Source organism: Cyrtonyx montezumae, unplaced genomic scaffold (assembly GCF_038088225.1).
Source record: "Cyrtonyx montezumae isolate F1298 unplaced genomic scaffold, pur_monq_1.0 scaffold_4, whole genome shotgun sequence".
In the NCBI taxonomy this organism is placed as follows: Eukaryota; Metazoa; Chordata; class Aves; order Galliformes; family Odontophoridae; genus Cyrtonyx; species Cyrtonyx montezumae.
The window spans coordinates 3447614-3471649 of record NW_027072045.1 but is presented as its reverse complement, the minus strand read 5'-3'; the positions used below and the strand labels follow the sequence as shown (position 1 = coordinate 3471649).

At 40.6% G+C, this 24036-nt stretch overlaps 1 protein-coding gene and 1 non-coding gene across 2 annotated transcripts in view; one reads left to right on the top strand and one right to left on the bottom strand.

Annotated features, from left to right (window-relative positions):
* Positions 1–5673: 5673 nt before the first annotated feature.
* The window catches only part of CPXM2 (carboxypeptidase X, M14 family member 2), a 63223-nt gene continuing 44860 nt past the window's right edge, over positions 5674–24036 (bottom strand). The window contains exons 7-13 of the mRNA XM_065746070.1: positions 19127–19250; positions 17843–18039; positions 16862–17041; positions 15234–15531; positions 11605–11744; positions 11261–11360; positions 5674–6183 (exon numbers count right to left, since the gene is read on the bottom strand). Of these exons, the coding sequence (XP_065602142.1) occupies positions 5930–6183; positions 11261–11360; positions 11605–11744; positions 15234–15531; positions 16862–17041; positions 17843–18039; positions 19127–19250 (1293 nt within the window). The 3' untranslated portion in view covers positions 5674–5929. The remainder of the gene's footprint in view (positions 6184–11260; positions 11361–11604; positions 11745–15233; positions 15532–16861; positions 17042–17842; positions 18040–19126; positions 19251–24036) is intronic.
* TRNAH-GUG (transfer RNA histidin (anticodon GUG)) lies at positions 18242–18313 on the top strand. The gene has a single exon. It is a non-coding gene; the product is annotated as a tRNA-His (tRNA).

The following is a 24036-nucleotide window of genomic DNA, read 5'->3' as shown; positions in this document are numbered from 1 at the left end:
ACACCTGAAGCCGTGTAATCAGATCCAGGTCTTTGTGGTAAGAAATAGATCTCAAATTTAAATCCCTCTGGTCTATTCAAGTGAGATTCTGCTGCCATTGATCCTTATTAACCTAGGTATTGAATTTCTGTCACACCTAAAACATGAAAAGTAATTCCATTTTTCATATCTTTGCTTGTTGACAATAAGGCTGGCTGGATTTTCTTAGCTCTTTAACTGGTGGTTTACCCTGAGTGCTCTTTTCTGTTGCACTTGGGGTAGTGCTCAGTTAATGAGAGTGACTGTGGCATTGACATAAATGGTACATTGAATTCTGGAAAGCAGCCGCTGCAAATTAAGAAAGAGTTAATGATTAAATATATATATATATATCAGATGATTGATATAACTGAATTTGATAATAGGAGGGAATATTTGCTAACTGTTAGGTCTAAAAAGCACCAGAATTTCAGAATATACAGTAGAGATGGAATTAATGGAAATAAACTGAAATTAGGAGAGAAAGCTTTCTTTCCATTACCATGTTTTGGTGTTACTATTGGTAAATGTGCAGTGGAAGACTTTTCCTGTTTGTTTCATGTGCAGAAAATAAAGTGCTTTTGCTGTTTTTGTTTGTTTGTTTGTTTTAATCTCATTCTCAGGGAAGAGACTGTTCTATATTTGTCATTTTTAGACAGGGATGTTATCACAAGAGAGCCCATGTTGGGCTCCCACTATCTGGGCACATACCATGCTGCCCTGCTTGAATCAGTACACTGTATAACTTCATGTCTGGGTATGTTCTCTTCCATATACCCTTTTTTTCTGACTTGGAGCTATCACATCACCACGTTTTTTTATTTTTTGCTGTTTGTCAACTCTCCAGCTTTTTCTTTACAAGCATTGTGTATGACCTGGAAAATTAATCTCGGTAGCTTTTTAGTGTCTTCTCCTGGAATAGGATGAGGCTGAAGTTGTAAGCAACGGCAGAGAGGTGTGATGCTCCTTTGCTGTATTCTGCCATGCTTTGAGAGCATCGTGTGTGAGCCTGGCTGGTGGGGATGGGTGAGTGTTTGAGAGGTGTCTGAGGATCACGTAGTAGGGAGAGCCAAGTGTAGAGCTGTGTGGGATGCTGTTTGATCCAGCCTGTGCAAACCACCAAGCAGAGGCCCCTCTGAAATTCATGGAAGGCATAAACCTGTCCTTTTGCTGCCTGATGGGCAAGGACCATACAGTCAGTGGGAGAACACCATTTAAAAATGTCATGTGAAGCAGTAATCAAATCTCCACAGAGAATTAAAAAAAAAAACAAAACATAACTGGGTGGGCTAAGAGAAAAAATCTAGCACAAAAACTCATGAACAAATTGTTCTACAAATCTGAATGTGAACTTGATGGGTTTCCAAGTGCCACCTAGATGTAAACAGGCAATACATACTGTACAGCAACGGAGATGGCAGAGATTGGTTATTTAGTGACTTGCTGTTCCAGGCACATTCACTATGATGGCTTCATTGACCATAAATTTTGCTGCTCAAAAATCTTATTAAAGTGTCACAGTGAAATACAAAAATGTCATCTCAAGCTAAATGACCTTTAAAAAGAAATTAAAGACGAGTAAGCATGTTAGGCTGCATGTACAGATATGATTTAAGCTTGGAAAATTGAGAAGATATTGGAATAAAGATCTTCACCATCTACAAGTGTAGCTTAAAAACAATCGTGCCTTTCAGTAAAGACTGGTACACCTGTTACTGAAGAGGACTGAAATATTTTGATGCCACTGTGGTAGCACTGATAAGCACATGTAAAAGTGGTACTAAATTTATCAGTAATCAACCATAATAACCACTTCCCCCCTCTCCACACGTGCAATAGTGAGAAAGAAAAGATGTGTCACATCCTTTTAGTAAGAAATAAGGCTTCTCTGCACTGCTGTTGGATAGCTGTAGGTGTACATGTAGCTGACTTTCAGTGCTCCCATACCAGCCTAAAAATGTGCATGCACAAGAGGTGACACTGCCCCATCCTATGCCACTGGCACAGGCTCGTACACTTCTTCACACCAGACTGGTAGCTGAATTCATGAGGAAATCATTACAAAAGAAAGTGATAGCATCACTTCTGCCTCCAAACTTGGGCATTTATATGCCAGTTTTAAAGGTTTAATTAAGGAAAGGTGTTGGCGTGGAATCACTTGTACTCCACTCCAAGTTAACCTGCCTTTGTTCAGTTATTTCTCAGAAAGGTCAAGCACCCACTGCAAGATGATGAGAGACGAGTAAATCAGGTTGTGTAACTCTGTTACTGGCAGCTAAAATCCATACTTCGGTAAGATGTCCCAGATTCACTGAAAATATGAGCTGCAGTTCGAGCAAAAATAATGAGCTGAAGTCAGAGTGAAAACAACTATACATGGATGAAGGAGGGGAAAGAAGGTGAGAGAAACTGAAAACACACAGCAGGTATAAACTATCCCATGAAAAATTGCATTTCTTCCCCAACATCATTGATGGCTTCATTTGCATTCATTTTTATCAGCATGTTTTTATCTGCACAGAGTTCAACCTCACACTTGAAGGCACAGATAATCCTAACAGTTTTCTGATTAAATTTGTTAGAGATTACCACGATTCAGTACAACCATCCCAACAGGTGTAAGTAGATACAGTTCTAGTAGATACAGAATTATTGGTTACAGCATTCCCCAGCTGATCTGCAGATAATGAGCTTTGTCTTCCAGAGGTTTGCACACTTGTAGTAAATAAGATGGATGAGAAAAACAGACACGTGGTGATAGAAATCGGGATCATTTTAGAGATTAACAAATGAGGAACTGGATGGCATAGCACAGGTGCTCTAGGCAGTGGGCTCACGCTGAATTTTGTGATTTCAAGGGCTCTGTGTGGGAGCAGATGACTGATGGCTGGTATTATCAAGGAGAATGGAATATGTCCTGCTTTAACCTTTTATTTGTTCAACCTTTACCATGTGGGTGACGTTGAATTTCTTATTATTTGAAGAGATTTTTTTTTTCCCTTTATATCAGGAATGAACAAAGCTTGGCCAAGTCATAAGTAGCTGTTAGAATGGATCTGTAATTATAAAAGGAGTGCATCTATCCTCCAGTTTTATTTCCTGTAGTTTCTGCAGGGTTGTATTTTTTTTTCCTGCAACAGTAAAAGGAAAAAAACCCAAAGAATTTTGAAAAAAATATTTGTTCTAAAGACATGGAGAAGATAGACAACTGCAAAATACTGACTTTATTGGTTTGTTGTTGGATCTACATGGAAATTAAATAGCAGTGCCACATATTATTCTGTAAGTGAATATTTAGCTCCCAACTGCATAACTATAATAATAACTAGGACACGCTTCATTTTGGTATTGTTGTATTTAGGGCAGGCATAAGCATCCTGTCTCAGCATGAGGTGTTCATGCATCTACGGTTACTCCTTTTGAACTGGGATGTTTTGTGGGAAGGTGCTGAAAAACAAAAATAATTGCACTGATAAAAGCATTTCATGGCTATTAGGCCATTTACTTAGTGATGCCTGGAACACAGTAGGATGAAGTCACCTGCATTAGTGATAGTGCTGCTGCATTCAGTGCAAGCATGGCCACTGACAGCATAGAGCACCAAGGCCACCATCTTCATTATCTGATGTTACTGAAGTCTTAGCAATCAAGGGCCATTTACTTTTAGCTCACAGATATCTAAGAATTTCTCATCAGATTGACTCCTCGAATAAAAGTACCCGGTGATTGAGATAACCTCATACCTGAGAACAGAGCACAAGGACTTTTTAGTTTGCAAAGTACATTATTTCTAAGTAGAAAGAACTGACCTACCTGGACTGAGACTGTCCATCTACTGCTTTCCACCTTCAGTCCAGCTATCAGTGATACAAATGTGGCTGTATGATTGTTCAGACCTTCACCCCAGAAAGATGACTGAGACTTCATAGGATTCCATGGAGAACCAACCTAAAGACCTTCATCAGATCATAACACAGTGGTGGCAAAACCTATGTATGCCAATGAGTGAGCCAAATTAGCAGGGAGTACTGATATGCTGTCACTATTCCAATATTTCCCAAGCATTTCTCATCACTGCCCAAGAAAAGAATGACATCTTGGCTGCTAAAAAGCCCTTCTTGACAACTGTGCTGTTACATTTGCAGTTCAAAATAAATAAATGGGCTACAGAACACTGCAAAGGTGGTAAATAGAGTGGCATATGTAAAACACAGCTCAGAATGCTAATATTATTTGTTTGACTCAATGATTTAGTTTACACAGTGCTGTCAATGGAGCTGGAGTACCATAATTTCAGATGTAGAGAATTGTGTCTGCGCTCTGCTATTTTCTCTTCTCCCTCACTGTGACACTGATTGCTGTTATTAAATGGTATTTGCAGAACGAGGATGGGCTGGAATTGTCTAAGAAATTTAAAAACACTGTTATTTATTATGTAAGGGTTTTATGATTATTTTATTCACTCTGCCATATTTTGCCTTTTGTATTTGCAAGATTCTTTGCTGAGAAAAAAAAAAAAGTTGTAGTACAGATGGCATGTAATATTTTTACATTAAGTCTTCTACTCACAGTTTATTCCTGCTTGGTCTTGAATAATGGCTGTGTGAATGTCTTTTCCTTGAATCACATCAATATAGGCGAGCACTGTAATGGCAATTAAGAAGTTCTAAACAGGACTCTATGTGGAAGTGCACACTGTGGCCCCACTATCATGCATACCAGAGATGTTTATTTATCCACAGACTTCTGACTGCCTAAAAAGGTACAGCTGGCCCTTCTTTTCATACAACCAAGGTCACGAAGTTGAAGCTAACACAGCAAAGTTGATTTCTACCAGCTGATGGCTTGACCAGTGTTTATTTAGTTCATTCCTTCCCAAACATCAATTCCATCCTGCTGTACAACTTTGTTGCTTAAAAGCCAACAATAAAGCACAAGTCCAGCTCTTAGAGTGGCGAGGTCAGGAAAGCAGCAGCTGTAGTGGCAAGATGAGCAGACCATGCAGGGGAACATGAGTCCCTGCCATGTTGTGGAAGACGGCGACATGAGGTGTGCGTGAGCACAAAGGTGCTTATAGGCAGGCAAGAATCAAAAAGAAAGATGCTGTCAGTGGATTTCCCTCATGCCCAAGCCTGCATCCACAAGGAAAGCTTCACTTCAAGTCTTTTTCCTGTGTCAGAGAGGAGGTGCTGTGGCTGCAGTGGTCCTTATCCAGTGCCCATTCTGTTAGGTATAGTTCAGAGTGAAAACACACCCTTGAAAGCAGAGAAAACACTGGGCACTAAATCCTGGAGTCACCAGGTGTTCTTCAATACCGAAACAGAAAAGCTGAGATGGGTTATTTAATTCAGGATATTTTTCTCCTTGTCAAAATGTGAATTTACAGAGAAAGGGAGACCGAAATTTGGACTCAATGGTTCAGCAGAAGCTGTGCCCTCTCAACTTTTCTCCCATATGAGAATAAAATGTAAGACTGTCATAACTTTTTTGAATTGCAAAAACATATCAATTTTATACTTTAGAAACATCGTTTTTCTTTCTTTTTTTTTCTTTCAGTCAAAACTATTTCTCATTTACAGGTACTTTTTCTTCTTCCTTTGCTATTTTTGAAGAAAACAGATTTACATATTATTAAAATAATCCACAGGGAAAAAAAAAAAAAACCAACAACAAAACATTTCATTTCAACTCAAAACATCTTTTCATTCTTCCCACCTCTCCCCCCTACAGACCGGGGCTCATTTCACTTCAAGCTCGAAACAAAATTTTGCTTCCAACTTTTTGCCACACTGGCAAACCCACATCCAGCTCCACTAACAGAAAGGCTTCAGACTGGAAAATGCACACGAAGGGATGGGCTATGCAACTCTCACTACTGCTACAGCTGGGCTGATGTTGGCAGAGCCAGGCTCTATCTGCGCTGCCTCCACTGCCGAGCTCGCTGGCGGAGCCGCCGCAGGGACAGGCTGATGGGCTGCTTCCCAAATTTCCTCATGATCTCCTTGATCCTCGCCAGGTTGGTTTTGGAGATGGTGAAGTCGCAGCGGGTAGCTCCCATGTCGTAGCCCACCTCACAGGTCTTGGTGGCGGTGGTGTAGCCTTCTGCTTTCACACTGACCATGTATTCCCCTGGGTTGAGAAGGCGCCAGTAGTCTCCATCAGATCCTGTTTGGAAAAGGGATGCTGTGAAGTCAGGGCTCCTTTCTCCTGCAATGCATACTGGTGCCCGGCATGGGCTGGGACCCAACAGGAGCTGGTACCCAACATGGGCTGGCACGCAGTGCAGGATGGTACCCAGCAGGAGCTGAAGGCTGCTTTTCAAACTGACCACCCAAACCTTGTAGCTAACAAGCAAACCCTTGAGGCCCTCACAGCAACCCAGCAATCCCTTAATACAGAGGAATTTTAGGGTAATCTAGCTATACAAGCTCCCCAGCCCAAGAAGCAAGAGGAGCGGGATGCATTCCTTGCTGTGTATTCCCTAAAAATCTTTCTTCTGGAGCTCCAATAGGAAAACTCACAGCTGGAAGAGGTTATCACCGGATGGGGCTCTAAGCAACCTCATTTGGCTGTAGATGTCCCTGTTCATTGCAGGGACACTGGACCAGATGACCTTTTAAAGGTCTCTTCCAACTCAATCCATTCTATAATTCTGCAATCAGCCTCTGCAGTGAACCACTCCTCAAAAAATAGTGGGAAAACATGTTCCTCATTCTGAAGAAGGAACATTCCTGATTCAGAGATGCAACATGGACCTGGCTGCAGGCAGATATTATGAGCTGGGCTTGTATATGAAAATGCAAACAGAGCTTCCATGTGCAAAACAACAGAAAGGAAAAATCCATCTTAACTTTCATTCCCTATTCAGCACTCTGTACATTTAAATGCAAAGTAATCCTACTTCCCCCCAGATATTCCCCTAGATAGTAAAATACACACAGGGCTAAAGGAAATGTCTCTAGCAAGACCACGCAAGAAGTTCAAATCAACTGCAAGAAGAGCAGTTCATTCCTAGAAAGGACCACCTTAAAATAATCATGTAGAAAATGCATTCATGTGAAAGCACAGGGAGGAAGAGAAAAAAGGGGTTAAAACAACACATAGTAGTGACACTGATCCCCAAGGAAAGCTGAGGAAAGTGTTGTTGATGTGAATGTAGACTTGATAGTGCATGGGTAGAGTGACAAGCTCAAGGCAGGAGGGTGGCTTTGAGGCTGCCCCGTGGCACACGTGCCCTTCCTTCTCCTGCCAGCCCAACAGGAGAACACGGCACCAACATTTCCAAAATGGTGGGGAAAAAAAATAAAAAGACAGTATGTTTCAATCAAGCATGCAATTCTATATATAAACAGAAGCACAGCATCTCTTGTACAGAGAGGGTTTTTTGTGTTTGTTCTTGTTTTTAGCTCTAATGACAGCTGACAGTCTTACTACTACTAGCCTTGGGTTGCTTGCAATGCAGTCTTGCAAAAACTAAAGATCATTTGGGTAAAAATATGATATTTGGGAAAATATCAGACTAGCTGGCCTTGGTTTAAAGAAATATGATTTTAATTTAGGGCATGGTAGAAATTTGCAAATAGCAAACCTTAGCAAAACAGAAATATGAACTATACTGCAGTATCACAGCCTCTGACTGCAAATGGGAAACTGTGTGCAAGCACACCTGTGTTTGTTCTTGCATAGCACCTTGCTCAGGTCTTTCTTTCAGCCTGTGGGGTGATGGCCAAGGTCCAGATTTCCTGTCTTAGGACCTTAGGAACAGTGCTCTTAGAATGGGCTCTCTGAGGAGCTTGTTTAGTTATTCTCTCTCACTGTTGGGTCAAAAGGCAAAACTGAAAGCTTCCCACATTGCTTGAATTTCTCACTAAAAGTCCATTTGAGCTGTAGATGCCTCTCAGCTCTGGCAGTTCCTGAGCTCACACTGTGGCTCCCCATGGGCTCAGACTGCAGCCATGTTGTGTTATACACAGCAAGGGAAAAGGAATGATTCGGAAGGGGATGGTGTTCCCACTGCGGTGCCCAACACTACGTCCCTTGGGATGCTTCATCCCCACCCTGAGGCTGACCTACATTTTTCTAATACATCTAATGAGCAATTTATCACAGCCCCTCACCAGGAAAATATCTAAGCATTGACACATCACTGGGAAGCCATTACAACACTGGATACTAAGCTGTGAGCAGGATGCATTTCACTCTTTGACCCTGACAGGATCATGGTGGTGGTGGGTTGAAGGTTGGATTTGATGATCTTAGTGGTCTTTTCCAACCTTAAAGATTCCATGCCTCTCTGATACAACGATGAAGTCTATTTTAAAATTAAGTGATTAATGTAAATGTAGCAAATGTTATTAATACCTTATATAAATTATCCTAATACTCTGCTACTGGCAAAAAGGTCCCCAGAAAAGTGAGTCACAGTGCTGCATTCCCTATGAATATTATAACTAAAACCCAACTTTTCTCCACTGAAAGGCAGCCAGCAAGGAGAAAAGAAAGGGAAAGTTCTAACAGTAGAAATATGCCTAGCTGAGACTAATGATATTAAATACTAACTAAATAGTACTCAAAATCTTTGAGTTTGGTTACATAATGTATGTTGAAAGCACATCAAGTTTACCAAAATATTCATAATTTTTTCCTCTGAACATTGTGTGAAATTAAATTAATTACGCTTAATTGCAAAAAAAAAAAAAAAAAATCACACAGAAATGCACAAGTCTCTGAACTCTGGTATAGGCTCCGGCACAAAATGCTTCACTGGAAGAGATTTGTATATTTCTTTGTCAAGACTTGCTTTGAAATTTCCAAAGTGTGCAAAATCAGAAAATGTTTCACTCTTCACTAAATATTCCAGGTTTACTAATGCATTAATTGCTTACTGCATGCAGCTGGTAGCAATCAAAACGCAATCCTTTGCCAGGCACTCAGAAAGATGCCACCGAAGTTTGATTTAAAACACAATGGCCATGGTAAATCAGAAGCATTTTGCAAACTCCTTTCCCCCTGCAATGGAAATTCCACTGATCTCTGCTAGTGGGAGTGAGAAGAAGTGGTCCAGGGACGTGGTTAGTGTGCGTGGTGATAATGAGTCAATGGTTGGATTTGATCCTTGTGCTCTTTTTCAACCAGAATGATTCTATGATTCTATGACAACTGGCTGCATTTGCATCAGGACATAAAGGCATCCAGTACATTCCTTCACCCAATTGATGAACTCCTTTCCAAAGGTAATCTCATAGAGAATAGTCCACGTCTAATCGTAACATTATATAGAATCACAGAATGATTCTAACTAAATCACAGTTAATCAATAATTGCATCTGCATCAAAAGAAAATGGCATAATCTTCCATAAAGCTCTTACTCTCAAAATCAATAATTCCAAATAGCCTATTAATATTATCAGCTTCGTGCCACCAGTCTCCTTTGCCCATAAGACATACTGTACTTCCAAGAGAAAACAAAAAAAGTGCTTTCTGTGCACATTTGGCAAGAGATTTTCTCAAACAAATAAATGTTAGAAGGCCTTTGCAGACAATTTTGTCTGCTCCACAAGGTAGTCTACCATGCTGAAGCAGGTACCTTGCAGTCTAGCTTGCTTTAAACAAATGTAACATGAATAAAGATAGAGACCGTAACTCTCCTTCCATTTGGACTATTTTTATATCAACACAATTCAGATATTTAAATGGATACATTTTCTTTCATCTTAATAGGTATAGAGGAAAGGAGAATGCCAACAATTTGCCTTCTTTCTCTGAAGCTATATGTGGCATTTTAGCTTTTTGTCTTCAACAGCATATACATTGATATCTGTATAATACAAAACAAGATAAACTCCTGTAGCTCCCATCTAAAAAGTCATTTCCAAACCCAGTATCAACTTGAGCATTTCTCATTAAAAATATGAATAAAAATAATAAAACAATTACTTTTGCTTGTACTGAGATGGCCTTGAGCCACAAAAGCTCAGTTGTAATCCTAATACAAGTTAGCTGTGAGCTTCCCGAGTGGTACAAGCTGGGTTCTGGGACCTTGCACGCTTCTTCCCATGCCACCAGGACTCCCTTCCATATGTTTGTTCACAGTCTTTAAGCAATTGATTTTTCTTTCTAGTGGGAATCCAGCACATGGAGAGCTGGAGCCTGGTGCACTTGTTTGGTCTCAACCAGAGAAATACATTCATCCCATTAGCAGAATAACGTAACTGACAGTTTATGGCGCTCCTCCAAGACTGAGAAAACAAACTGATTACTTTCATTCCCGCTATCATCTCCCACTTGTCCAATTTTGAAATATTTAAGGAAGAGTCATTACTGCCTAATTAAGTATCTGTTATTCAAAGTTCTCTTTTACAATAGAGACAAAGTAGCACCAAAATAAAATTATCTGTAAACTGTTAGATATTCCAAGATTTATTATTGGCTCCAACAAAAGATTAAAGAGGTGGAAGTCTCTTATCTATGTGGTACTCCATAACCTGGATTCAGCCAACACATCAAAGTGTGCCATCCTGTACCTCAGCAACCAGCCCTTGCCATCACCTCTTGCTCATCCTTTCCATGCCCATCTCCCAGTGACAGAGCTCACAAGTGGCTCAGCCACTGATCACACAGAACTTCCACAGACACAACAGCTGGTGGACACCATCCAGCCCCTGACCTGCCACCAACAGTTTTCGGGTATTATTATTAATCCTGGAGTCACTAGTGTCTATATAAAGCAATGCTTTATTTAGTGCCATGGCTACTTGCCAGGCCACTAAATAGGTCTGGAGTTTACTCTGAACACAGATAGCTACATCTGGGTGTAGATCAAACAAGGCAAACAGACATTTGTGCATGTTTTACTTTTAGTTATACATATTGGAAGCTAATTCTCAGGCTGACATTCACTCATACAAAGCAGTGTTTTGGCTGAGCCTATTCAAGCTCTATTTCCCAAAGCTGTGATGCTTTGCAGAAGAAACCCTTTCCCTGCAGCAGCTGTTCCTTCTCTGGACACAGCTCTGGTTCACGTCTCCAACACGTTCCTGTTCCCACAGTTTAACAGCCAGAGGAGCACTCTGCATGGCAAGCTGCTTCTACAGCTTGTTTGTCAGTGCTGCTCCAGGTTAGATTTGCATTCACTTTTCATGACAAAAGGAGGAATAATCGTGCTTTTAACACAGCCTGACCCAGGCAATTGGTTCAGAGCAGATGGAAGTTCATTTGCTCAGTACTATTACTGTTTATTACCTGTGCGAATGTCATGGTTAACACCTTCTACTGAAATAACAGCATTTGGGATTCCCCTTCCATGTATGTCTTTCACTATGCCCTTGATGCCCCGGTGGACCTGTTGGGAGAACAAGCAAAAAATAAACATTACACAGCAAGGATCAGTGCAGAGTTAGGAAGACAGAGCAAATCATTAATCCCACATGTGAATTAAGCATACGCTTTTCCTGTTTTGGGGTTCATACAACGCAAATCCAGCTTACAAATGCTGGTAGGATCCCAGCAACACTGAATCCGAGACAGATAAATCAGAAGAAAAAGAAGGCAACAAGTGGGTCAGGAGTTATTATGCTCTTGAATACCTGCTCCATGAAAACGATGAGGGATTCCCGGTTGTTCTCCCACTCCTCAGGCAACTCGCTCTCGTGGGGATACTTGTCACAGCCCACGTAGATGGACAGCTCAAAGCAGTTTGTGTGCAGATAGCTGAAGTCATTTATGCCTGTCAACGGGGAGTAAAAAAAAATAAAAATAAAATGAAGCAAAACAAAATGGAATGAAAATAACATTGAAACAATAAAATGGAATAAAAGAGGGGAGATTTATATTGGATATAAGGAAAAAGTTGTATATGATAAGCATTGGAACGGGCTTGCCCAGTGACACTGGAACGAGCTGCCCAGTGTCTCTGCAGACACCCAAAGTCAGGGGAGAGACTCTGAGTACCTGATGGAGCTGTGGGTTTCCCTGTGCATGGCAGGGGGTTGGACCAGATGACCTTTAGAGGTCCCTTCCAACCGAAACCTTTCTATGATTCTATAACGTGCACACACTGTTTGTTAGCTAAAAAGAAATTATCAGAACAGTTTATTAAATACTTTCCCAGTTCAAATATTTTCCATGCAACAGGAAGCAGAAATCAAAGAAGTAAAAACAAGTTTAAGTTGCATGCAGTTTTATACATATATCTAGTACATATAATATATATATGAGCTTGTCATGAGTGGAAGAATCCATTCTGTGTTTCCTCTTAGGGTTTTCCATAGGAATAGAATCCCCATCACCACTCTGCAATGGGAACTTCCATTAGAAATCTGTCCTGACCAAAACCCAGGAAGCTCAGTGCCTGTGAGGAGTTGCTTGTCTACATTAACAAAAGTGCTGTGACCTTTACAAAGGTCTCGACTGCTATGGAAGACTGCATTTAGATTCAGATCTCAACTATTCCCACTTTTCAGCTTTTGCTTCCAATTCTTGCAGCTATTTTCCTTTGAAAAATTCCATTTATTAGCTCTTCACAACCACAGCAATAGCCCAGTACAGTCTATGAGCATTAGGAAAAGAATTGATAGGAGCTTCCCTTGTTACTATCCACCTGCATTTACAATAAAAAAAAATTACTTAAATGTTTATTCATGATCATTGTGTTATACTTCACAATAGCAAAGATTAATATAGGAAATGCATTCATTTCCAATGGAAAAGAGTTAAAGACTAAAAAAAAAGTAGTCCTATCCAATTACTACAGAGCAGTAGTCAAATATTTAATGAGTCCTCAGAGCCTCCTGCGTGCAGAGCGGGAGGGTTATGTAATGCAGATGTTATGCTCTTCACATTTGTTAATGGGGAAAGCCTGAATGTCAGACAGTGGCATATGCTGCACTGCACAAACACGCTTCCCTTCCATCTGAGAAACAGCCACAGTTATTTTTCCCTCATATATTCTATCACATCCTGATTAATCTATTGTGAAATGTTTTGCAATATATAGCAATTGCTCAGTTTTAGTACATGTATTTTAGAAAATGGCTTAATGTTGCCAAGAGCAACTCTGTGTAGTGTCTTAACAGGCAATTCCAGTCTAGAAAACACTAGAAATAAAATAAAATTCATCTGTTCTTTGCCTTTGAGCAGCTCACCCAGTGCAGAAATGTTACACGTAAATGTGCCTAAAGAACTTGGATTCATTGTGGTCCAAAATGCATGCAGAAACTGTTATATGTTGAACTAAAGGGTAAATAAACAGAAACTTGAGTGACCAATTTGTGTCAGCGTGGGAAAACAGAGGGAATGGAATGGAAAAAGTATGGGAGAAACTCGTGTTCAACTCTGGAATCATATTTGGATAACCCTTCACAACACAGCACCGTTGGTTAGCTGTCAGCTGTAGAATGTCTGTGTGCATATGGAGAAAGACATGCACACATCTACGTGTGTACGTATATCTACACCACAAAAATCATTCTCCTCCATTTCTCTGTATAGAGATAAGGTCTAAAACCATCTCACAGGTTGAACGGAGACCACATCATCTGAGGTTTAGCCTAGACTCTGGGATGCAAAGAGCAAAGGCAAAAGCAATACTTCAAGCATTTCTCTCAAAGACAATTTTGGAAGTCTTATTATAATGGAATAAAGCAGGATATGTAATATAACGAGAAACATCGTAAAGCAATAAAATAGATCAGATGAACAAAATCCAATATGCAATCATTTCTAAGAAATCAAGATATTATTCAGCATCCATATTACACACCATTACTTAATGTAACTTAATACTGATATCTGTCAGTGCCATGGCCAGTGCTATCATTCCTCTATTGATTCATAATCGTGTTTCTGTAGCACTTAGGAAAATTAAGCTCATAAATTATAGAATTAAGCAGTTGAGTTAGCAACCAAGTTAAAAAAAAAAGATTTTTTTTAAATAGTTCAGAGAAATGCATACAAATATATCATTAGATACTGGCCCTGCAAACCGAGCAGTTTAATCTCTCTATCTTTCTCTTCCCCCTCCCTGAAACTCACCCACCACTTTTTAACCTGAAAAAATATTTGAAAAGTTAATTCTTGGCTCTGGCCCTTAAACGGTGTCCAACATTAATCATACACGGGCCAATGTAAAAAAAAGTCCAAAGCTCAGAAATGTTTATGCAGTGAAACTACCTGCAAGTTACAAACAAGAGCCAGCTCCAATAAAAACGTGGTCTGCACAGATGCTTTCCTGCATCTGTTTGCCATTAGGGCTGCAGTGGCTCCTGTTGTCCTTCAGGCAGCTGCTTCTTTCTTAACTCTGTAGTAAGTGTTGTCTAACTGATGCACCTGGAAACAAAGGTTTTGAGTAGAGCTGTGATGATTCGGCAGAGTGCCTCATCAGTCTGCTCAAATGTGCACCTGCAGAGATTACTGCAGCTATTGCTGATAATAATGTGCCTTTAATTGGGTTTCCCTGGAAAGCAGTGCTCTGTCTGCACTACAGGACACGGCTTCCCCTTTGCGCTCAGTGACAGTGACACAGGCTGGGGCACCCTGTGAGTGATGTGCTCTGTAATTTATTCTGGCAGCAAAAATGCCTGCAGAGCCTATTCATATTTTAAGCATGAGCACATCCAGGTCTCATAAAAAGAGGATGGCAGCAGGCAAGCAGGTCTTGCAAGTAGTTTGATGCAACGAGCAGGAGGCTGAGGTTCCCCTGATATAGGGTTTAGACTGGGTTGTTGTTCCCCCAGCAAACCATCTTGAATATACGTAATCTATACATTACACATTGCATGTGTGCTTCTAAAAATGCTGTCAGTACATGGAATGGCCCATTGGGTATCAGTGACAAAGCAGCGCCTGTCAATCTGCTGCTATGTGATGACACACAAGGAATGAATTCCCAGGTGAGGAAATATTGCTCTCAGAACACATTTTATCACCTTTACCTCCACAATGAATACCAGGCAGTGATGTTATTACCATGCTTGACAGTGTAATGGCACAATGAATGGGAAATTAGGAGGAAATTCTGTACTCGGAGTGTGGTGAGGCCCTGACACTGCCGCCCAGAGAACTGTGGGTTCCCATCGCTGGAGGTGCTCATCTCCGTGGGCAGCCTGGGCCACTTGGAGGCACCCAGCCCACAGCAGAGGATTGCAACTAGGTGACCTTTAAGGTCCCTTCCACCCCAAGCCATTCTGTGATTCTGCTGATTTCCTAAGGCACCTACTTCCAGCCACGGTGTGCCACGAGGCGCCATTAACTGTGCCGTCCTCCTTCTGGAAGTCCTCTGTGTGACACGCTCTCCTCCTTGCATCCGTCATCAGCCGGTGCGTGGAGGCGTAGGAGTAGGCGAGCCAGCGGAAGACGTGGTCGTCTGGCGTGGGTGTGTAGTCCTGTGTTTTCCACAGGGACCGCACCATGTCGTAGGGGTACGCCACTACCAGCTCTCCTCCCTGCAGATTGCCCCCCAGCACAAAAGGAATCTTTTCCATCCACGCGATGATTGCTCGCGTCTCCACTGCCACCTAGGAGAGAAAGAAACAGCTTTGTTGTGGCCCGTGAGATCTGCTTATCTTCTGGAGGCAGACTGGAAGATGCTTCTCATAGAGCGAGTGGTCAGTGCAAGAGATGTGGCCAAGAAGAAAATCTATTAATGACAGTGCTTGCCAGACACGATTTGGAAGCCACTGGAACCCATAAAAGCCAACACAACCTTAACATTTGTGATTTATCCTGCAGGAGTACAGGTGGAGCACAAGTCTTATGAGGAGCGGCTGAGGGAGCTGGGATTGTTTAGTCTGGAGAAGAGGAGGCTCAGAGGAGACCTTATTGCACTCTACCACTTCCTGAAGGGGGGTTGTGGTGAGGAGGGGCTGGGCCTCTTCTCCCTGATAAGTAATGACAGGACGAGAGGGAATGGCCACAAGTTGCACCGGGGAAGATTTAGATTAGACCTGAGGAAACATTTTTTCTCTGCAAGAGTGGTCAGGCACTGGAATGGCCTGCCTAGGGAGGTGGTTGAGGCACCATCCCTAGCACTGTTCAAGAAGCGTTTAGATGAGGTGCTAAGGGATTTGATTTAGTAGTTGGGTAGGGATAGTGATAGGAGGATGGTTGGACTAGATGATCTTGTAGGTCCTTTCCAATCTAACGAACCTATGAACCTATGAACCTAGGAGTGATCTAGAACAGCAGCCAACAAGTTGTCAGATTATTACGCTGTGCCCAGTGGCATCAGCTGAAATGAATTTTGGAAATAAGGGATTTTAAGCAGGGAAATATTTCTAAAGCTCACAAAACTGCTGCAGTTAAGTGCCATCCCACAAAACAGGGAAAGCTTGGACACTAAGAATAGTTATTTCAAAGGCCGTGCAAAAAAATAAGTTAAATTTGAACACAGCTAACATAATCTACTGTGACGTTATTTCAAGCAACATCAGGAAAAAAAACCAGAAGTTTGCACGGTGCATAGCTTGGCAAAGAGCTCATCCATGCTGCAAAGCTAGGGAACAGCCTGACTCAGAGATAAGCCCAACTGTGGGCTTGTGTTTCTGTTTCTTTACCTGATTACACCTCAAATTTGGGTATCAAGTCCTCCAGGCTCTCCCAATAGCTGAGGGTAAAGACAGCACTCAAGGAAGCTGCTCCCTTCCCAAGGGCAGCTGCACAACTGTGGGACTCAACTGTATCTTTGCGGTGCAATTTTATTTCTGTTGACTATCAGGGAAGCCCAGACAGTTGTCTTAGAGCAAGTATGCAGCAACAAGCTGCTCTTTCCACGAGAAATATAAAGCTCAGTCTTTCTACCTTCCCCCAAATTCATTTTCCCATCTCTCCAGAGCCAGTGTTACTTACAGTGGCATTTTCAGACAGGTACCAGTCAGGAATGGGGATGTGATGGTTTGGAACTTTCCTTTTGCTCTTCTTCTGATCTTCAGATTCCCAGAGCAAAGAGTTCAAATCCGGGAAATTATTGTTGATGTCAATGCCATCCTGAGTCCATCGACCTAAAGACCAGCCCCCTAACTCTGAGCCCTTAAAAAAGAAAAAGAAACGATCATTCAGAGCATGACAAAACCTGTGATCACCAGCAAAGTGACTGAGGATGTTCCGTGCAGAGAAATAGAAGGATGAATTAGTTCTATGACTGAAATGAAAACGTGGATTTTTTTTTCATCACTTGATTGAGGTAAAGCAAATACCAAAATGTTCTGACTTGTTTTCAAGGTTTATGCTGAAGACTGTTTTTCCCTAGGCTGCAGTGGAGATGGCATACATCCCTTCCATAGTTGTGACCACAGTTTTTGTATTATAACCTGCTGCTACAGAAAGATTTTCCAGTGCTCTTGAACAGAGCCCATGAATTTTCCCTTCCTGTTGTCTGTCTTATTCCAGACTGAAATACCACGATGCCCAACACATTTCGTTCTTCTTAAACATGTTATACTAAACTTCAGCTACAGAGAAACACAGATTTTCATGTGCTTAAGCCTGGTTTCCCATGGCAAAACAGGCTGCACAAAAACTCCTGTTTACACAATGCTGCTCTCACTGATCTGCTCTTCAAGTACAGTTTGTTGTGGAAGTCTAAGAGCCCCCTTCTTTCCATACACATCCTCATACTAGCCAATATAGCAGAAAGTCCTTTTCAGATTTTTCCCCAGGTAAGATGCTTCAGTAGCTTATGTTTGTTTTGATGTTTCTGTCTTTAATTTTTTATTTTGTTTCTTTTAGTTGCTTGTAAAATATCATCTCCAGAAAATTATATTTAAAAAAAAATGACAACAGGAGCTTGCTTCATTAGTCTAGTAGATCTAAATAATTCCTTGACATTACCGCTTTATATGCCTTGTCATATCCATCAGGGTTGACTGAAGGAAGAAGGTGGATTCTGGTATCCTCAATGAGATGGACAATGCGTGGGTTCCCAGCGAGGTATTCCTGGCACATGAACTGCATTAAGAGAAGGATCAGCTCACGTCCGAGCACTTCATTCCCATGAGCTCCCGCAATGTACCGGAATTCTGGTTCACCTGGCAATCAGACAGGACAGAAATGCAGTCAGAGCAGCAAACTGAAGGGTCTACAGGTCTCAAACAGCAGCTTTTCACTTTGTGTGGGTTGCAGAAATGCCTTAACTGAAAAAATAATAAATGAAAACATATAGGAAACAAATAATTACTTACTGTAGTTACTCTAAAATAACAGGCTTATGCATCAGAGCCCCGGTAGCACGCCGTGATCGTATAGTGGTTAGTACTCTGCGTTGTGGCCGCAGCAACCTCGGTTCAAATCCGAGTCACGGCATCACCTCAGCAGTACACACAGGCTCTGCCTTTTTAGTCAGCCCATGTGAACCCTGTGAGGTTCACAGAGGCCAAGTCCACTGAAGGAATAACACTTACAGACCCCAAAGCAGCAACCTTTGGCTTCGTTGCTGGGTCGACCCTCCTGCTTGTCGAGCCCATAACACACAATCTCAGGCACTGATGAGTGGGCAAGGACATGAGATGAATTATTCTGGTGCTAGCACCTGGGTCACACCTCCCTTGTATGGGGCGAGCACCTAGCAGAAGGTATTCACAGGTATGGCCTGACCTGGACAACAACACAGTGAGATCTTTATTCATCTCCAAAGAAGGATCACAGATTGAATGATGATCTGTCCTGTGGGATTATATCACTGTAGGAAATTGTACCCCAACAATCACCAGTGAAAGAATACTGGGAGATTTGACCTTTGCTTGCAATGCATACAACTCCCATACAGAAATGCAATTTTTTGTCCAGAGTAACACAAATTTCAGCATGAAAATCCATTCCCCAGTACTAGGATTCACTTTTATTATATTATTATAAAGAATAAAACTCATTATCATTGAAGAATTTGATCCTACATTCAAAATGCCTTCTGTTTGTGCTCATCCTACTCTTCTCATTTTAGAAACTCAGCACTGAAGTTCCTCCCACATACATTTGAAATCATTGCTGCCATGAATATAATTCCATCAGAGATAATTACTGCAGATAGAGAGAATGAGGAGAAAAAAAACACAAAAAAACACAAAAAAACCCAAAGCCCAACACCCTTCAACAGAATTAGTTAGATTAAATCCTAACCAACTTCATGTTCTCCCGGGTTGTCAGAAATCTCAACAGCATACAGTTTTAGTCCTTGGTGGCTTTTTCCAATATTGTAAATTCTTGTGATATTTGGGCACATTTTATTCACAGTTTTCATCAACTGCCAAAGAAAAAATGACATAGAGTTAGACTAGCAGCATCAACAGTGTTCAGCTATTATGATTTTATTCCAGATTGGTTGCTTCAGATATTCTTCATCTTCTACTTTATTTCTTAGTTGTTAATGCTTTATGTTTAACTTACAAATTACAGCTCTACTGTCACACAACATCAACTTTGTTCAGAAAGAACAAGCTGAAACAGCACCGTGTAGGTGAAATTCTAGACCTTTCTTACATGAGATGTATTTGTAATATTATCACACAATTAACTACATGATAGGTAGGGTCTAAAGAAATAATAAAGAACAAACAAACAATCCACTGCATAAGCCCTACGCTATCAGGAGACAATAGAGCACATATTCTCAAAACATTACACGATGGATGGAGGGTAATTAGGCTTCTCAACACCTCTTGAGGTACATGCCCTGTATTATAATATAAAGTCTCATATGAGTAAAATCATTGTCATAGGCAGTATTGATGTGGCCAAAATAGCAAGATAGGTGTTATATGAATTACTCCCAAAAACATAACAGGATATATTCTTTTAGCAAATAAATGGTATAACACAATTCGTGTAAATTGCCTTACCAGATTTAAGCAAAAAATTCTGCCAATGCCAACATCTAGTCTAAAGACATCTCTTGTCAAAATTTACTCTGTTAATCATTCCTCCAGATACTGCATGGCATCTTCTAAATGTAATCAATTAGCCTTACTGCTTAATAAAGCACAGAAGGAAGGTCATGGTATGGGCTGTAGTTCTGTTTACATCCATGGAGTTGTGCAGATGTCACCCAGACAAGGACATTTGCAGTCTAAATCATCCCACAAAGAAACAAACAAAACCTATTTTCACTGCAACATTTCAGGTGAACGTTAAGATTCACAAACAAAACTAAAAACGTGTGTTCTTACTGACAAATTACTGCAAGTTGCTTTAAATGACAAAATGTATCTGTCTTGATCTTTTTTCAGTGGAAAGGATTAAAGAAATAAATAAGGACTTTACAGTAAATTGGAGCCCTGGGGTTTATTAATTAGACAGTCTTTCCATAAACAAGGGTGCATACATTATTGAAGAAGTACTGCAGCATAACAAAACCTCTTTGCTTGCAAAGTATTAATATAGAGACAATATGGATGATAACAAAGCCGATGATTAAAAAAAACCAACACATTAATTAGATGTGTCCAATTCCCATGTCACCATTTAGCAAATCAAAGAGGAAGCACAATTCACATTGAGAAGAACATCATTAAAATTCCTCTCATAAAAGACTTCTATTTATATTCACACTAAAAGTCTGAAAAGATGGGGTTTTTTTGTTTGTTTTTTAAGGTTTGTTTGTCTTGTGCATTGGCTTTATACATATAAGAAACAATTTCTTTAGCAAACATCCAGAGTCCTCTAAAAATGCATTCACATATGCTTCTTTGGTATGTTTTTGTGTTTCATATCTACTTTTTTCCATCACTGCCATCATCATCATCAATGTGCTGGTATTATGAGCACCCAAATATTTCCATGGAACTTTTTTAATCTTCTAGACATGTACATAAGGGTACGCCATGATTTGTTTTTCCAGCTGAAGCACATATAGGAATCAGGAGACATTGTTTTTCATTTCCTACACAAGATTTAACAAGTCAGTCCCAAATATTTAAGACAGAATGCTTTAAATCTCTCCAGTCAAGAGCTACTGTGCCTGAACGTGCTCACAAGGAACTAGAAATACCAATGGACAGGAAGCTATGGAGCTCTTTCTTACTAGAGCAGCTACCCAGCTTTGAAATAGGGAGAGATGAGCCTGTCCCTTGCAGAGCTATCCATGAAATCCTTCTGCAGTGCAGAAGCTTTCATAGAATCACCAAGGTTGGAAAAGACCTACAAGATCATTCAGTCCAACCATCCACCTAACATCAACAGTTCTCTGTAAACAACGTCCCTCAACACAATGTCTTTCCAACATACCTGGCACAGAATAACCAGAGCATCAAGTGAGGAAAGCAAGTTTGTTCCTGGTGAGAAAAATGCCTAGAACTGATTTCAAAGCATTTCACAAACAATGGAAATATTTGTGTTGGCCTCAGCAAACTCCCAACCATCTGTTTTATTTCAGGCATGTAACTATTTCCAAGTTAAACTAAGAACCTTTCCTGAATCAGGGCCTCTGCAGCATTCTGCACTGTGGTCCCTCTGATGGCAGCGTGGGTATAGTACGTGGCTAAGTGTTTATATATAAATACAATGCTGGAAACGAACATATTTCATATTTGCTTTTCTCATGCCCATTTCCTACAAACGGCACAATAGGTCACCTGGAATGTCACAGTGTTTTCTTTGCGCTTGTACAAACTGTCAGAGACAATTGATGATAATAGTCCGTCAGGGCTTTATTAACAACCAGCAGGGCTGTAAAACATTTCCAGTGTTGTGCTCACCAGCAGTTCTTATTTGACAGATCCTGTTTGTTTGTCACTACCAATTATTTATCTTGTTAGCGCCCTGGAAAAACTGCAAGCAGTCTTTGAAGAAGCCCTTCAGAACTGGTGTCTGAAGGTCCAATTCTTCAATTTGGCAGAAAAGGTTGTTAAATGTAGGTCTGAGTGCTATCTAAACCTGGAGGAGACAAAAAGGTGCCTTTCAGGTTAGGGCATGAAGATCATTTGGGTATCTGAGTCCTGCAACAGAGCAGGTATGGATATCTCTGTGTTCTTTCTTTTGCTTCATGTCAAAACAGAACTTGCCTCCTTCTTGAGTGGAGAGATGGAGATCATCAATCTGGCCTTGCATGCAACACAGGATGCTTACTGCTAATTGCTCTAGTCTTCCAGATTTCATTGGCTCACCCTCAGATCAACAGGTATCACATACTGCTCAAATCTAGAACATTCCACACTATCATTCCACCACTTCCATGAACAAAGCTGTCCGTGGACACCAACACAAGACCTGAAAGGCGACTGCAATCTGGCTTTTCCCAAAGGAAAGAATTACACACAGTTAAACAGATTTAAAAATTAACACTCCAATTTTCTAGGCGAAGTATGAATCTGGTTAGACATTTCAGTTTGTAACAAAGACAAGGCTGAAGCTTCGGGCCAGATTCAGATTCACCTCCTTCTGAAGCTTAAGATGTCTGTTTTAGAACAGCTAGCCCTATCATGGAAAGAAATATCAGATACTTTGGCAATATTCTCTCCTATGTTCTATTTAATCAGATGTTTCATTTTATGAGAAGGGATGGTTTTCCATTCTTTTGTACAATTCACCTGGGTTATACAGGTAACATATGTACTCAAGCGTTCATCTCAAATTATTTCCAGGGATATCCACCAACCATTTTCAAAGGTTGCTATACAGTAGAAATGCATCGTCTGTACTTTCTAGAATATATAAATACTCTGTGGACTAGAAGATGATCCCTGCTTCTGAGTATGAGTTACAGAGAGTGTCCCTGTTGACTGAAGGATGAGTCCTGATAAATTTCATAATATAGATTTCAACTTCCTAAATAGAGAGTTCTATTAAAATAATCTGACACTGAAAAATCCCTCCTTCCTACAAATGCTTGGCACACTGCAGCGTAATGTAATGCTTCCAAAACATGGCCCAGGGAACACCCTCCTCCTCCTCCTTCAGTGTTTATGATAAATAACTCCAAAGAAGAGTGCTTTTCTGAGATGATTGGCAGTGCTAACAAAATGGATAATAATGCTCTATATGACCAAAAAAAGATCTTAAAGTCTAGAAATAGGCAGTAATCGTTCCATTTTATACTTGGGAAAGGAATCATTAAGTTCTGTAGCTGTCACCAAAGAGCAATTTGGGGGATATAAGACTTACCACAACCCAGCTTGCAATACTCTGCCTACCCCCAGCAGAACCCAATTAGAATGCAGTCAGTTCAAAACACACTAACTGCTTTGACATGCGGGAACACAAACATGGGAGAATATGGAGACAGGTCACAACTGAGCAGTCTCAACCACAGCTGCAAATTTTCTGCTTGTGTTAAAACTGGAAAAGCATCCAATTTTAAAACGGAACTTTTTTTTTTCCAAAGACCTTTCTAAATTGACCAACCTGTCTTTCTGCAATGAGAATCTAAAATACCCTTTACTTTATTGCTCTTGGCAGTAATTATGCCAATTGAATTCTACTTGTCTAATCTTTGAGCTAAGAGATATAGGCCATGAAATCTCTGCTGAAATAAGCGTGTGACTCAGTACACAATTGCTCAATAAAAATGAACAGTGATTCATGCAGTACAAATATACTGAAAATTCAGCGAATGATTCACACACTTCAAGTCCAAACATATTATCTTTATATCTGAAGAGAAAGGAGGCAAATACATTTCCTTGGCGCAACCCACACCTATGTCTGTGGTGATACGGAACAAGATTAAAAACCAACAAAAACAAAACCAAGATTGACTATTTGAAACAACAGGAACAAGATTAACAAGGCTGGGAGGTTTAGTACTATACTAACTGGATTTTTTTTCCTTGTTAACACTCCTTTTCAGCAAAACAATTCAAACTCTACCGAATTTGATGCTCTATAATTTCTTGTGGCTATGCTAATCCACTGAAAGATAGGAGAAATCTAATGGCCAAATCAGGGTTAAATTTGTAAGGAGAAGCTCACATAATCTTCACCAGTTAAATGGAACACACATGGAAAGCAAAATGATCTCACGTTTGGTGTAAATAGTCCCTTGTCATGCAGTGACACTTATTTAAGATGAAGTACAGATTTAGATTTTAAGATTT